The sequence below is a fragment of the Enhydra lutris genome, unplaced genomic scaffold, assembly GCF_002288905.1.
Source record: "Enhydra lutris kenyoni isolate GAN:26980312 unplaced genomic scaffold, ASM228890v2 scaffoldscaffold13, whole genome shotgun sequence".
NCBI lineage: Eukaryota > Metazoa > Chordata > Mammalia > Carnivora > Mustelidae > Enhydra > Enhydra lutris.
Genome location: NW_019154097.1, coordinates 37,554,631 through 37,568,615, shown reverse-complemented (window position 1 = coordinate 37,568,615; position 13,985 = coordinate 37,554,631). Strand labels below are relative to the sequence as shown.

The 13,985-nt window shown below is 66.9% G+C and overlaps 1 protein-coding gene across 1 annotated transcript; it reads right to left on the bottom strand.

The window, feature by feature from the left end:
- Positions 1–6,251: 6,251 nt before the first annotated feature.
- On the bottom strand, positions 6,252–10,518 carry LOC111145469 (spermatogenesis and oogenesis specific basic helix-loop-helix 1). Its single transcript, XM_022500365.1, is given in 8 exon segments — positions 6,252–6,469; positions 7,022–7,131; positions 7,563–7,749; positions 8,814–8,911; positions 8,995–9,116; positions 9,478–9,625; positions 10,062–10,202; positions 10,478–10,518. Coding segments are annotated over 8 exon segments (1,065 nt in total).
- Between the last annotated feature and the right edge of the window lie 3,467 nt (positions 10,519–13,985).

The window sequence follows — 13,985 nt, the reverse complement described above, 5'->3', positions numbered from 1 at the left end:
CTGGGACATCTCAGCGGGGACCACGGCATCCTGGGTGTGACGTGGCAGCATCCCGACACAGCTGGGGAAATGTTCGTGTTTAGGAAACAGGCTGGCGGCCGCACTCGGGCCCTGAGGTAAGGGCTGTTCTTGGGCTTCACCCGTCACAGAGCTCTCCCGGGAGGGCGAGGGTCAGTGGCAGGGGCGTGGCAACGGGCCCGACTCCCTCCAGCCGCTCCAAGCGGCAGCTCCTCCTGCCTCTTCCAGCCCCGGGGCCTCAGCGGTGTCCCTGAGCTCTGCCTCCGTCCCCAGGGGGCTTCTGCTGTTCTCAAACCTCCTTCCTCTTTCCCTTAAGAGAACACCCGTCCCTGGTTTTCCTGCCCATTCTGAACCCAGCAGTTACCTCCTCATCCTAAGACGCTCGCCACACCTGCAAATCTCCTGCTTCCAGACTTTGCCCCATTTCCAAGTTCTGCGGCCCAGGACTCACCCCCACCTTTCAGGGGACCCATTCCGGCCATGCAGGGAGCACGAAGACGTCTGATTTGTGCATGGCCCCGTGTTGGGCCCCCAGATCCGCAGGGCCGGTGGGGTGAGGTCCAAACGTCCAGGAGCCACTGGCCACGCCCAGGCCGAGAAGCGCAGGGGGCAGCAGACTGCGGACCCGGGGCAGAGCGATGCTCAGGAAAGGAGGAGAGGCCGACCGTAGGGCGGGCAGGACTACTGCTGCCCCCCAGCTGCTTGCTTCTGCTTTGCGGGCGGTGGGTGCGGGACTGGGGTCGCGGGGCACGCGATGGTGAACTTTCACCCGTGTCCCCCCGGGGCTTCCCGGACACCGCTGGGTCGACCGGCCGGCCTTTAAACAACCCGCCAGCCAGACACCCACGGATGTTCTCAGGCCCAGGCCCTGCCCCGACGTGGGGCTGACAAAGGAATCACTGGGGGGAACAACAAGGCCCGGGGCCCAGAGGATGAGCCGGACCCCAGCATAGGGCTGGCTGGAGCTCTGTGGGGCCCCCTGCCTCCTCTCCAGCCTGGCATGGGGCCCTCTGGGCACACCCTTCCCACTCGGCCACGGCAGCTTATCCCCACAACCCTGCCTACACCCGGAAAACCCAGGGCCGTCTCCAAGCTCCCAGAACCCCACGGCCCGTCGTCTCAAATGACCTGCCGGAGGGACGGCCCCTGCCGCTCTGTCTGCAGGCCGGAGCCCTACTGTGAGCTGGGACATCATGCAGATGTTTAAGAATTACTATAAACACCACAGGATCAGCCCGGCCAACATCATCTACCTGACCCGAATGGGTAAGTGGCCACCCTCACCCCAGCCCCAGAGGCCGGAAGGGCGCAGCTCGGACCCCCGCTCAGGAACCCGTGCCCCTCTTCACAGATCGCTGCCCGCGTGCCCGACAGTAGGTAGGCCGCTGGGCCCAGCTGAGTGACCTCTGACCCTGCAGGGCTGTGGCTCGGGGCCCCTCGAGCGGGGCGGTGAGGGGTGGCTGCTGCCCCACACCCCCGAGCACCGGCCAAGCCAGCCGTGGGGACCATGCAGCCGGCGGCGGACGGAGCGGAGGTTTCAACCACTAGTTCTGCTGGCCGGAACCCAAGGTGGGGATGCCCACGGGGTCCCCCGGAGCACTGACAGGGGCAGGGCCAGCCTGGCCTGGGGGACCTGCCGAGAGGCTCAGGGCCGGTCTGCAGGAGGAAGGGTATGGCAGAGCAGATGGGGGAAGGTCGGCTCATGGAAGAACCCCACCCCCGGCCCAGGGGCAGAGCCCAAGGCACTGCGGGATCCGCCCCACCTGTCCCCACCCCTGAACCCACCCTGCCTGCCTCTCGCTCACAGGAGCTGCAAAGGACTGACGGTTCACAGTCAACCAAAGAGCTTTGAACTGCGGCCATCTCCCCAGGAAGCCCCCCATCTCCAAAGACCTTTCCTGGTGTGTCCAATAAATGACTCCTGCCCTGAGACCGAGCGTGCTCTGTGGGGGTGTTCCAGCCGGTGACCACACAGGGCCAGGGCTGCGGGGGTCAGAGAGGTGAGGACCGTCCCCCCGAGTAAACCCAGCTCACTGTGGGCTCATGTCCACACGGTGGAGGAAGCTGCTAGGGGTTCCCAGGGCACCGTTCAGAAGTGATGGCCACGCATGACGCAGGCAGTCAGCAAGGCCAGACCCCAGGGCCACCCGGTGCCCAGTCCCAGGGCTTCCCAGCCAGCGGGGCCAGAAGCAGGTGTCGTGGGGACAAAGATGTCAGCACCATCCATCTAGGTCGGGCCCGGCTCAGGAGCCCCTCTGGCCACACACGTGTGTCTCTGCTAAATAGGGGCTGAGGCCCTGGGGGCAGGGACAGCCACTGGGCAGCTGGCAGGGGATGCCACCGCTGCCCCTTCCCCCTCCAACTGTGCAGGCCCAGCAGGTACGTGCCCGCAGCCCCCACTGAGGCACACTGAAGGCCCCAGCCTCCCCTCCACAGGTGCCCCGCTGCATGGAGGCCCTGTCCTCCCCCGGGGCCACCACATATGAGCCATCCCTCAAGCCCACCCCACCTCAGACTAGGGGCTCCTGCCAGCAGTCAAGGGTTCCTCGAGGGGGTCTCTCAGGGCAGGCCAGCCGTTCAGCACCAAGGCCTGTGTCAGCCTGGGATGAAGGGGAGCTGGCTGTGGTGTCCCCCAGTCAGAAGAGGGGGTCTGCAATTGGGATGAGGCTCCCAGGCCCTCGGACTCACCCCCAAGACACCCCCAACACCAAGAGGCCCTCCCTGCCCGATGCCCTCTGTTGTCACCACCCCTCAGGCACCCACCCCAGCCTCCTGCATCAGAAGCCACTGTACCCACCATTTCCATCAAGAGCAAAGCTTCCAGCAAGACCCAACACTGGAAGCACGTCCAGTGAGGTGGGGTGGCTGCCCGTCTCAGCGGCCCCAGGCCTCGTTGCTCAGCAGGTCAACAACCCCATCCTCTCCTGCTTCCCCCCGTCCAGGGGCAACACCAGTTCTCTCTCCTCGGCCTCCCGGAGCCCAGGCTACCCCTGCGTCCCACCCCCGCATCCTTTCTCCCCCAGCCCTCACCCTGGGGCAGCACCGACTCTGGCCCACGGTGACGTCTGTCTGGGTCCCGGTCTCGGGGCACCCGGTATCCTCGCTCCTCTCCGTGCCAGCACAGTTGCTCTCACCCCAGAGCCCCTGTCCCCCGCAACCCGCCACCCTCCAGGACAGGCCCAGCCCATCCTGGCCCACAACCTGAATGCCCTGTCCAGGCACAGGGAGGCGGACAGGCAGGGTGAAGGGACCAGTCTACCATCCTCTGAGCAGCGGGAATGGGACCTCCAAACTAGGGCACTGGCTGTGAGCAGGCCTAGGGCCACTGGGCCCAGGTGATGGGCTGAGGAACAGTGGGGCCTACCGGGGGGACAAGGTGTCCTGGCCATTGGCAAACGAAGGCGGGGCTAGAGACGCACCCAGCGGACGTCTGGCTCCCTCGGGTCTGACTGCCGGGGCCGGGGGGCAGACAGTGAGGCCCAACCCGTCAGGCGAGGGTCTCTCTCACTCGCTCGCTCACTGGCCAGCTGCCATGGGTGAGGGAGCTTACGCCTGTCCCGCCAAGAGACGACCAGAGCCTGGGGGCAGATGAGAGGCCCAGGATGGCACCTCCTCCCAACAGCGGAGCACCCAGCCCCCTAAGGCAGGACCCGTGTGGATGAGGTCCCTGAGCAGAAACGAATACCTCGACCCAGACCCCAACTCACGGTGACCACAGTGGCCATGAGGCGCACGGAGCAAGAGGAGCAGCAGAGAGACGGGAGGATGGAAAGGAGAGCAGGCAGGACGCAGAAAGGGGAAGATATGGTGTTAATGGTCACTGCTCAGACCAATGGCCAACTGTCACCAAGGCCCAGCCGTGAGCACAGCCCCCCCAAAATGTCCCAAGCCAAGGGGAGTGTGGACTGAGAGGTTATGGCCTGAGGGCATCTAGGGTCCTGCTGGGGCCGCGTCTGTTCTGTGTGTCCTGCTTCCAGCCACTCTTCATGGTGGGGGCAGTGGGGAGAGAAGGTCACCGTGAGAGCCGGGTGGAGACTTGCTGAAGCCCCCCAGCCACCCCCAAGGCCCCAGAACAAGCCTGAAGTCGCCAGCAACACGGCTGGAAGCGCACAGTGAGGACCACTGCCCCCAGGGCCGGAATTCGGGTTCACAAGGCACTGGAGAGCAGGACGGGGGGCAGGACGGCGGGAAGCGGGCAGCTCCCTGGACCCCGCAGCTCCTTCCAGCTCTGGCCAAGCCCCCAGCAGGTCCTGCGGCAGCCCCCTCTCCTCCAGCTCCCCTGGGGGGGTCCTGCCATCAAGCCCCGCCTGCCTCTGCCCTGCATGTCACTGTCTACAGGGGGAGGCCAGACCCCAGCCAGCTAAGAGATGGGGTTCTGCGTCCACACTCCTACAGCCGGCAGGGCAGGGGCCATGGCCCCACGGGGGAATGCTGCCTCCGGGACACTCTCCTCCCTTGGGGGCTGGAGGGAGGGGCAGACGTTGTCGATCAACCACGGCTCTCACCCCACAGGCCCAGACTGGGCCCCGGGGTCAGCTGCCACACCGGCTCCAGGTGCCCCCTCCATGGGCTCAAGGTGCGGCAGGCCTGCCATCCGAGACAGGGCCTCGTCCCTCCCCTGCCAAGGGAGAGCCTAGGGCCGGGTCTCCTCCTTGTTCTCCAAGGCCTCCGCTGCGGCTCTGGATCTCCCTCAGTGGGTGCTGACCTGAGGTCGAAGGTGCGGGGGTGCCCCGGGGCTCGGAGTCTGCCTGCTCTAGGTTAGCTTGACCAAAATCAGCTGCAATTTCCAGGGAGAGCTGGGGTGAACCCCAGCAGAGACAGACCAGCTTCCTGGGGGTCAGGGCTCAGCAATGCTTCCCCAGGTCCCCCATGGGCTCAGGGAGCCGGAAACTCATGGGGGCAGGACCTGGCACCTGCCTCAGCCCCGACACGGCAGCCTGGCACAGCAGGGTCCCCCACAGCTGGGTTCAGGATGCTGGCCTACTGGTGGGACACCTGCAGCGTCGTCCTCCCCCACCGAAGAGAGGCACAGGTGTGCACTCGAGCCACACACATGAACACGCGTGTGCACACCAGCAGCGACGCCCACGAGCACACACACACAAGAGCATGGGGGTCCTGAGGACGGGGGTCTGGGAGCGACAGCCGCCCCCCATGGGCACCCAGCCTCCCGCAAGCACCCCCCCCCCCAGCCACTGCCTGGCTCTCCTCCAGCCCCACCGCAGGCCCACTCTGCCGGAGCTTCCATCCCACGCCAGCCGCTCTGCACGGTCGTCTGCAGTGACTCACAGAATGAATGGAACTTTCCGGCTGCAGGAATGGAAACGCAGGTGTGAGGCAGGCAGCCCGGGCCAGGGGCTCAGGACTCACAGTCAGGAGAACCTACTCTCCTGGAGAACAGGGAGCCCTCTGGCCCCCGGAGCACTCGCTGGGCTGGAGGGTCACGGGGGGCTGGGGCGTCTCCAGAAAGGTACGAGCAGGAGCAGAGCGGTGAGGCCCTGGCCAGCCTGGGTCAGGGACACACACCTGCCTCTGCTGGACTGAAAGGGGGTGAGAGGCAGGGCAGGATCTGCCGCACCTGACCACAGGGGCTGGGGATGCTCCTCCCAGTAACCCAGGCCTTCCCCAGCCCCCAGTGGTCCAGAGCCGCTGCGGCTGGAGCTGTGCCCGCCAGGAGAAGGGTCCAGATGCTGACACCAGGTGGCCCCTGTCCCAGGCACACCCACTCCTCGAGAGAAGAGTGCAGAGGACCCCCCACCTCGAAGGCAGGGAGACCAGTCCTTCCCTCGGGGCCCTGGTTGTGCCGAGAGCACCAGGGCCTCCCCCAACAGACCCCTGGGCTGTGAGGGCGACTCGGACCAATCCCAGGGCATGAGAGGTGAGGTCGCATGCCTGCCTCTCCAGGGAGCCGGCCGGGAGCACAGAAGTCAGCCCCGGAGCCCTCCCCAGGCTGCAGGGCTATTCGCGGACTCTGCCAGGCCAAGAACGGCGCCGAAACAAAGCCTGGGGCAGATGCCCGCGCTCCAAGCGGAAGCCGTGCCATCTGCCCAGTGAGCGAGTGAATGGCGCTGATTACACAGACGCTCCCCAAGTCCCGCTTTCCACAGGATGGCTGCCTTTAATCCCCAGCCTCCCCGGCCGCGGCCCGCCAGCCTCGCCACAGCTCAGCGCAGCTGCCTCCTGAACCCAAAATAAGCCACACGGCACCCGACATGGACACGTGCGACACAGGCCTAACAGGGGAAGAAGTCGGGGAAGATACTGTCCACCTCCTCCCGCAGGGCCAGGCTGGGGCAGCCCACATCAGAGCCCCATGGCTCCAGGGGGCCATCCGGGAGCTCATGGAGGCCGGGCTCAGGGTCCGTTGGGAAGCCTGGCTCGGCCCTGTCCGACAGGCTGCTCCTGACCGCACTCCAAGAAGGGGCACGGGCACCTCTGCCCTCCACGGACCCTGGAAGCAGAGCAGACACATCAGTCTGGGAACCGCGGCCGACATGGCAGGATCAAGGTGCAGAAGAGGCCACCCCTCTCTGTCCTGCCCAGCTTGGAAGCCCTTGACTCCCGAGTGCCACGACAAGTAGACGAATCCACTCCTGCTGGCCGTGCTCGAGACCTGGGAGGACCCACGAGAGCACAACAGGAAACCATGTCCCACATGGCTCATCTCACAGACGTCCTGCTCTCCCGTCCTGATGCCCTCGCAAGGATGCTTAGGGGGAGGGAACATACAGACCCCGAACAGCAGGAGGCGCACAGCCAGCCCCATACACCGCGTTCACACGGGTGCTCCACGTGCACACGCGCCACCTTGTACTACCCACCTGTGACCTCGACGACCGCCAGCAGAGAAAACAGGCTCAGAGACAGACAGCAGAACCTCAGTAGCACACAGCAAGGTGAGCCCACTCACACCTCCCCGTGCATCCCAGCCACCTGCCCAGCCCCTCACCCAGACTGGCTGAGACCCTGAGGCGTGGCCCAGGCTCACCCCCACCCCACTCACCCAGCCACCAGTCGGGACCAGTATTCAGCAAGTAGGACACCCCGTCTTCCACATCACATCCCAACACGGGCCTGTGTGGGATCAGAAGACGTCATCGTGAGTGACCCCAGCTGAGCACAACTCCTTAAAGCTCAAGAGCAAAGTGCGGGAACTCCAAAGTGGCTTCAGGTTCAGGATGAACAGGGCGCCCCTCCCTCCCCACCAGACCAAACCTGCCCACCAAGGACAGATGGGCCCATCCCGCCACCCGCTTCTGCTGGTTTCCCTCCAGCCTCTGCCACGCTCCCTTCCCACGCCCCAGCTGGTGCACGCTCACAAAACACAAACTCGTTTACTATCAGCCAAAACACAGACCGGCTAGAAACACGACAACGTTTTTGGAAACGCGTCAGAAAGCCACACTGCGGCGTCTGGCTCAAAAGGGCCCGGGCAGCCAGCTGCGGCCCCGGGGCACAGACAGCGAGGTGGGGGAGGGGCAGACTTCCCCGGGGCAGGGGCGGGCAGAGTACCAGCTGCTGCGAAGGCCCACCAGGGCACCCACCTGGTGTCCAGCGTCCCGACAGGGTCGGCCCCGTCCGCCGGGGGCCCCGCCCGGCCCAAGCAGCTCCGAGCCTCTGCACTCACCAGTGGGGAGGGCGGCTGCCACGCGCAGGGAGGCCAGAGCGGGGGCGGCCTCAGGGCCTCCGGAGGACTTGGGCCCGGGGGCTGGGACAGCAGGCTGCAGGGCTCTACGACAGAAGGGAGGTGCAGGGTGGCCTCCCGCAAGCCCTCGGCGCCCGTCCACAGTCCCCCGCACAGGGACAGGAGAGCTCAGAAGCAGGAGGCAGACAAACGACCCAGAGATAGACACCCGGGGCCGCAGGGCTGGGCAACTGGGGTCAGGGCAGGTTCTCAGAGGAGACGCCCGCTTGGCCTCAGCTCAGCCCTTAGAGCTCAGATACGGAACCCCGCCCCGGCTGCCCACAGTCCCTGCCCCAGCCTCTACCCTCAGGTCTCGCTCACTGCCACGTGACCTCTGCACCCTCACGCCTGCCCTCGGCTCCCAAAGTTCCCCCGAGGCCCCAGCTCCGCCGCCAGCCCCGGTGACAGGCGGTCCCCTCCCGCACTCCATGGGCACATTCGGGCAATCAGAAGGCGCAGCCTTGGCTCCCAAGGCAGTCAAGTGCATGGAGCCTAAACCCCCCGCAGCCATTCACACCCAAGGAGTGACAGACGGCTGGGCTGCGGGGTCCAGCACGAGCCAGACGCAGTCATCGGAAATGCCCTGCGTGCGTGGCTGCACAGTAACAGGACAGACGCCCTCCCCATGCAGCCTGTGACTCACACGGCTCCAGAAGACAGGATCAGGAGGGCACCAAGAAGCCCAGGCTGCAGGGGCTGCTCGAGAGAGCTGGGCACAGCAGTGGTCAGCAGCAGGCACAAGGACGGGACCCGGGGACCCCCAGAGGCCCAAAGTGAAGGAGGACCGGGGGCCTGTCCTCGGGGAGCAAAAGTGTGGACGCTGTTCCCCAACAAAGGAGGACAACAAGGATGGACGAAGGAGAGCCTGTAGCCTAGAAGCCCGGGCACCTCGGCCGTGTCCATGAACCTGTTTGCCGCAGCTGCGAGCAGCGTGGGGTCCCCGAGGCTCACCCCGACACGTGGGTGTGTCATGATGAGACCACAGTAGGTGCCAAACTTCGTTGAGGGACGGACCCCGCCGTGCCCCGGGCTCAGAAGCCATCCTGCAGCCCAGGCCTGTCCCCTGGCGAGGAGACCAAACCCATCCGCACTGCGACCTGCTCTCGCTTACCAGGGAGGACTGGCGGCCCCTCCAACACCTCGGCCGCCGCCGGTGGGGCCTCGTCCTCAACTGCGCCCGCGGTCCCACAGCTCACAGGAGCCGGTGGCCTAGGTGACAGAAGACAGAGGGAGATCCTGAACGGTCTGCATCTGCTGCCCCATGGGCCCCCCAGCCCCCAGGGAACACTAACACAGTCAGGCCGGAGGCTCCCGCGCCACAGTCTGGGGACCCTGCTGTGCCCGCACACGACAGGGCCTGCGGCAGAACGTCCGTCTGCCACTCGCGCCACACCTCCCTGGACGGACCCAGAACCTACAACGGAAACGAGCCTCGTAAACCAGAACAGCCGAGCAACACACACACACACAGGACACGCAGGCCATGGGTCGTCCCGGGCTGCCCCGCGGGGGTCTGAGAGGCTCAGCCTGAGCACAGACCACGGCCTGGAAGAGCAGAACGGTGGACGGAGGGGACGTCAGGGACTGAAGCGGGGACCAAGCTTGTTCCCGGGGGCTCCCACCTCACTGGGGGAGACGGTACACGGACAGCTGGAACCGGCACAAACAGAGAACACCGCCCCACCGCCATCACAGCCACGCTGGCTGCCCCTGGGGGACGAGATGTCCCCCGGCAGCTCCTCCATGCAGCATGGCCCGGGCGGAACGCCACTCACGGTGTGCGGCTCCTGGCTGGGAAGCAGGGTGCCAGCGAGCCGAAGGAACTGCACGGACATCTCCAGCACTGAGGCCATGTCCTCCCGCCGGCCATCAAAACGGGGCAGCAGGGCCCGCAGGCGCTCGCAGCTCACCGAGATCCGCTTCCTGCTTCCAGACAAGCCACATGTCCAGCAGCCCACCTGGCCCTGGCCAGCGAGAAGGACCACGGCCACGGGCTCTCCCCTCAGAGGGACCCCGGGCTCACCCCTGGGCGGCTCTCGGAACAAGGTGACCTTTCAAGGTTGTGGGCCACAGGCTACCCAGATCTTTGCACCAGCTCTGGCCAGCCCGTCCCTGGACCACCCCTGCTAGAGACCCCGAGACACACCCTTGAGCTGCCCAGGCCTGGGGTCAGAGAGGGGGCTGCCCAGGTGGGCCCTGGGAAGCCCCTCCCTTGGGTTTCCTTGCCACATGCTAACTGCCCGCTGACTGCACGGGCCCCACATCCCTGGTCCACTGCCCACACCCAGGTCACCAGTCTGATGTCCGCCGCCGCCCCCACCACAAGGCCCCAGCAAGCCCAGGACGGTCCTCCGCCCACCTGCGCTCCCTCTCGCTGAGCACGTTCCTCGGGAGGCCAAGGCTGGAGCCGGAGCCGGGGCGCTCGGGGGGCGCCCTGACCAGGCGGGCGGCCTGACCGTAGTCCTCGCTGCAGCCCAGGACGCTGGATGGGGACGAGCCACTGCCCAGGACAGGCAAGAGCGTGGAGCTCCGTGAATCCCGAAAAAGGCTGCCGAGACCCAGGGGCCCTCACGGTCTTCTCTGGGGGCCGCCGGGCGTGGTGGGGGCTGCTGCAGGGCAGGGCCCCCCTTGGCCCGCCGCCCCCCACGAGGCCTGCACAGGGTGCCCTGCCCCAGGCGGTCCCGCCGGATGGGGACCTGCAGCTCGGGTCCCCAGCCCCGCACCCCTGAGCAGAGGCCTTCCGCCTGACCCCTCCAGCGCCCCCCACTTCCTCACCTGCACCCTCCAAGCGCAGCCTCAGGGCCGCAAGACGCCATGAGCGCAGCTGCAGTGACGTAACCACGCGCCGGGGGACACCACGCCCCGCACCACGCATGCGTCAGGCCGGCTCCGCCCACTCACGTGGACCCCTGCCCCACGTGCGGCCCCGCCCCCCCACCCTGGCCCTCCCGCAGAAGCTGCGTTGCAGGGGTGTGCGGGCGTGGTCTGCGGGCTCTGAGGCTGGAGTCCCCCCGCCTGTGTGCTCCTCCGCCCTCTCCCGGGGGATCGGGGCGGGGGGGCGGGGGTCGGGCCGCTCCCACTCCCGCTCAGCTGGGCTCAGCCACCTGCGAGGCCGGGACTCCCCGCAGGGAGCCTGGCTAGGGAGGGGGACGCAGGCGAAGGCTACCCCTACCCCGGGAAGGAGGGCAGGAGAGTAGAGTGGTGTTCTGGACGGGGCGGGTCCCGGCATGTAGGTGGCAGGGAGGACGCTCCCCACGGTGCTGTCGGTGTTGCCTGAGGCGGGGCAGCCACAGGTGTGGGGAGAGGAGGAGGAGCTGAGGGTTTCTGGAAGGTTCTGCAGCCAGGAAGCCCGCTGGGGGGGTCCCAGAGGAGAGCGGACAGCTGGTCTGAGAACTGCCGTCGGAGATCTGTGCGATCGGGTCGGCTGGGAAGGGCTGGAGGACACCCACCAGCCCCGGAGGCCGGCAAGTCTGCAGTGCACTTGTGCCTGTCCCCCGAAACATGTCCCCTTCCCAGGCGCTCCTCCTCGGTGAAGTGCCACCCTCCGCCTAAGAGCCGGGGGCTCGCGGACCGCGCCCAGCTGCAGCTCTGGACGGCATCTTCCCTCCCTGGGCCTCCCCAGTGCCCCAGCTCCCAGGGCTGGCCGGCCTGCCTCCCAACCCTGCCTCTGGCCGCGCCAGTGCTCTCGGCCTGCCCAGCGCCACCCCCTCAGCTCACTGCCTGGGGGGAGCTCCGCTCAGAGCCCAGGCCCCGCAGGTCCTTGGAGCGTCCGGTGCCCGAGCGCCAGGCTCTGTCCGCTCCTCTTGCTGCGCCTCCAGGGACGCGGGCAGGCGTTGCTGGAAGGACCGAGCCCCCTCCCCGCAGGAGCGAGGAGCCCCATGCGCCCTTGGGGGTTTCCAGCGTTAAAGCGTGGCTGGAAGGGTTCCCGAGCGCCTCGGTGGGGGGCGGGTCCCCGGGTGCGGATGCGCCCACGCGACCGGTCGCTGCGCCGCCGGCAGGGGACACGCCCCGCCTGGCGCCCGACCCCCACCCCGGAAAAGACTTTCTTCTGCTCGGAGGGAGAAAAGTGCGGTGCTTCGGCCAAGGCAAAGCAGCTTTCCCCTCCGCTCCGGATCCCAGCCGCTGCCGCTGCGCATGTCTCTCCCCGACGGGGCGCGCGTCCCGGGGGGCTCGTCCAGAGGGGCGCAGCGAGGGGCGCGCCGCACGGGCCACACCAACCGGACCTTCGTGTTCGACGACGGCAGATGCGCCCGCAGGTATGGCCGACGCGCCTGTCCCCTGGTGGAGGGACCCCAGTCCCCGCCTGCGCCCCCTCCCAGGAGCCTTGCACCCGAGACCCTCCCCCCACCCCAGAGCCCCACATCCCAGGTCCATCTCCAGGCCCGCGCCTGCGAGCGCCCTACCCCGCCTACCGGGGTGGGGGGACAGGAGCGCTCCAAGCAGGAACCGGCAGCGCCAGAGGGGCACTCACCCCAACGACCCGCAGGTGCCCCGGGCTGGCGTCTGTGTGTCTGCGCTCTCAGCGTGCAGGTGGTCCTGGCGCGGCCATCTTTAGGTGTGGGGCTTCAGCATCTCCCAGGCGCAGGGAGGTGCGGCCCCCGCGGGCTGGGGAGCTGGAGCCACGCCGGCCTCCCAGCCCCCCTCCACCCAACCTAGAAGAAGGGCCCTTGGGGTGCACGCCTGCGGGGGGGGGTGGCTTTGCGGCCCCCAAGTGGGCCATGGCAGAAGGGTACTCCGCAGGGAAGCCGGGGTCCAAGGGCTGTCCTTCCAGGAAGGACCCAGACTGGGGTGTGGGAGGGAAGTGCGCTTTTACATCAAAGGCAGGAATCCTGGCTTTTGATTGTTTGATGTTTGGGCTTGTCCTTTCTCTTTTGGGTCCCGATTTGCTCAGCAACGTGAGAGTAGCTCCTGATATAGATTCGAGGTGGCTTGGGAGCCAGTGACGGTCGGCCACCCTTCCCCACGCAGTGTCCCAGAATGCCATGTGTCCTGTGCAGCCAGGTGACTGGCCCAGAGGGCACAGCGCTCCGGGGAGCCCCAGGGAAGGCAGAGTCCCAACAGACCTGCTGGGTTTTTTGGTCCCAACCCAGGGAAGGTCATGCTGGGTGGAAAGTCAGGCTGAATGGGGAAAGGGAGATTGGGTGAGGACCCCCAGGAGAAGGTCAGGCTAGATGGAGAGACCACAGGAGAAGTTAGTCTGGGTAAGGACCACCCCCCACCCCTGCCCAACGAAGGTGAGGCCGGACTGGAGTGGGAGCAGCAAAGGACAAGGCTGCGGGGTTGGGGACGCAGGCTTCAGCTGGGAGAAGGAAGACCTTTCTTGGGTGAAATGGAGGCCTGGGTTGGGCAGTTCCCTGCCCCAGGCTTCACAGCAGGGGCAGCTCCAAAGTCCAGGGGCCTGGCTTGACGCTCTCTCCAGACCTTGGGTGAGGCTCTGTCTTGAGAGGGGCTGCGTGATATCGGTAATAGCGCTGTGGTTCTGGGCCAGGGGGGTGGGGGGTTGTGGGTACCCCTGCCTGCTGCTGGCGGGGGCCGGCCCCTAGGCTGTGAGGTCAAGCACGAGAGGTCCTGGGGAGGGCTCTTGGCTCTCTGGGCTGCAGGAATCTTTACCTTGGTGCCTGGACCCTGGGTCTAGCCCTGGGAGGTGGGGGGCCCAGGCTCCGGCCACCCGTCAGATCAATCGGCACTGCCCTTTTTATCCTCTTCCTCCCCCAAGTGTAGACATCATTGTCCTGCAGGTAACGATTGTTACGGAAGGGACAGAAGCCTGGGGAGGCCAGTCCTGCCCCTGAGCTGGCCAGTGCTAGCTTACTGGTCCGAGCCCTGTGGCCTTTCCCAGAACTGCCAATTCCCCTCAGCCCTACCCCTCCCCACTGGGGCTGCCATGGCCTCCTATGGGCCCTGATGGCAGAGGGCACAGAGATCCAGGGCTGGCGTCCTGCCAGGGACGTGCCTGGCCAGAGGTCTCGGCCGGCCCTCCAGGCCGGTATTAGGGAGCAGTCCCTCCAGTGCAGCAGGAAGTGGCCTAGGCCTGAAGGGAAGGGTCCCAGGACCTGAGGTCCAGTCCAGCTTGGGCCGCGCGAGGGTGGCCTCCCAGCCTAGGGGGCTGGAGGGGACTTGGGTCTGCCTTCATCCAGGGGGGTCTGCAGCAGCAGCTCGGAAAGACAGCGGTGAGTGAGGAGACTGAGGTGGGGGTGGCCGCTGGGGGCTGTGCTTCTGTCAGAGGGTGGGTCTGTGGGTGTGACCTGTGTCCTCACGCCCAGCTGCCCCACGGCCGCTAAGT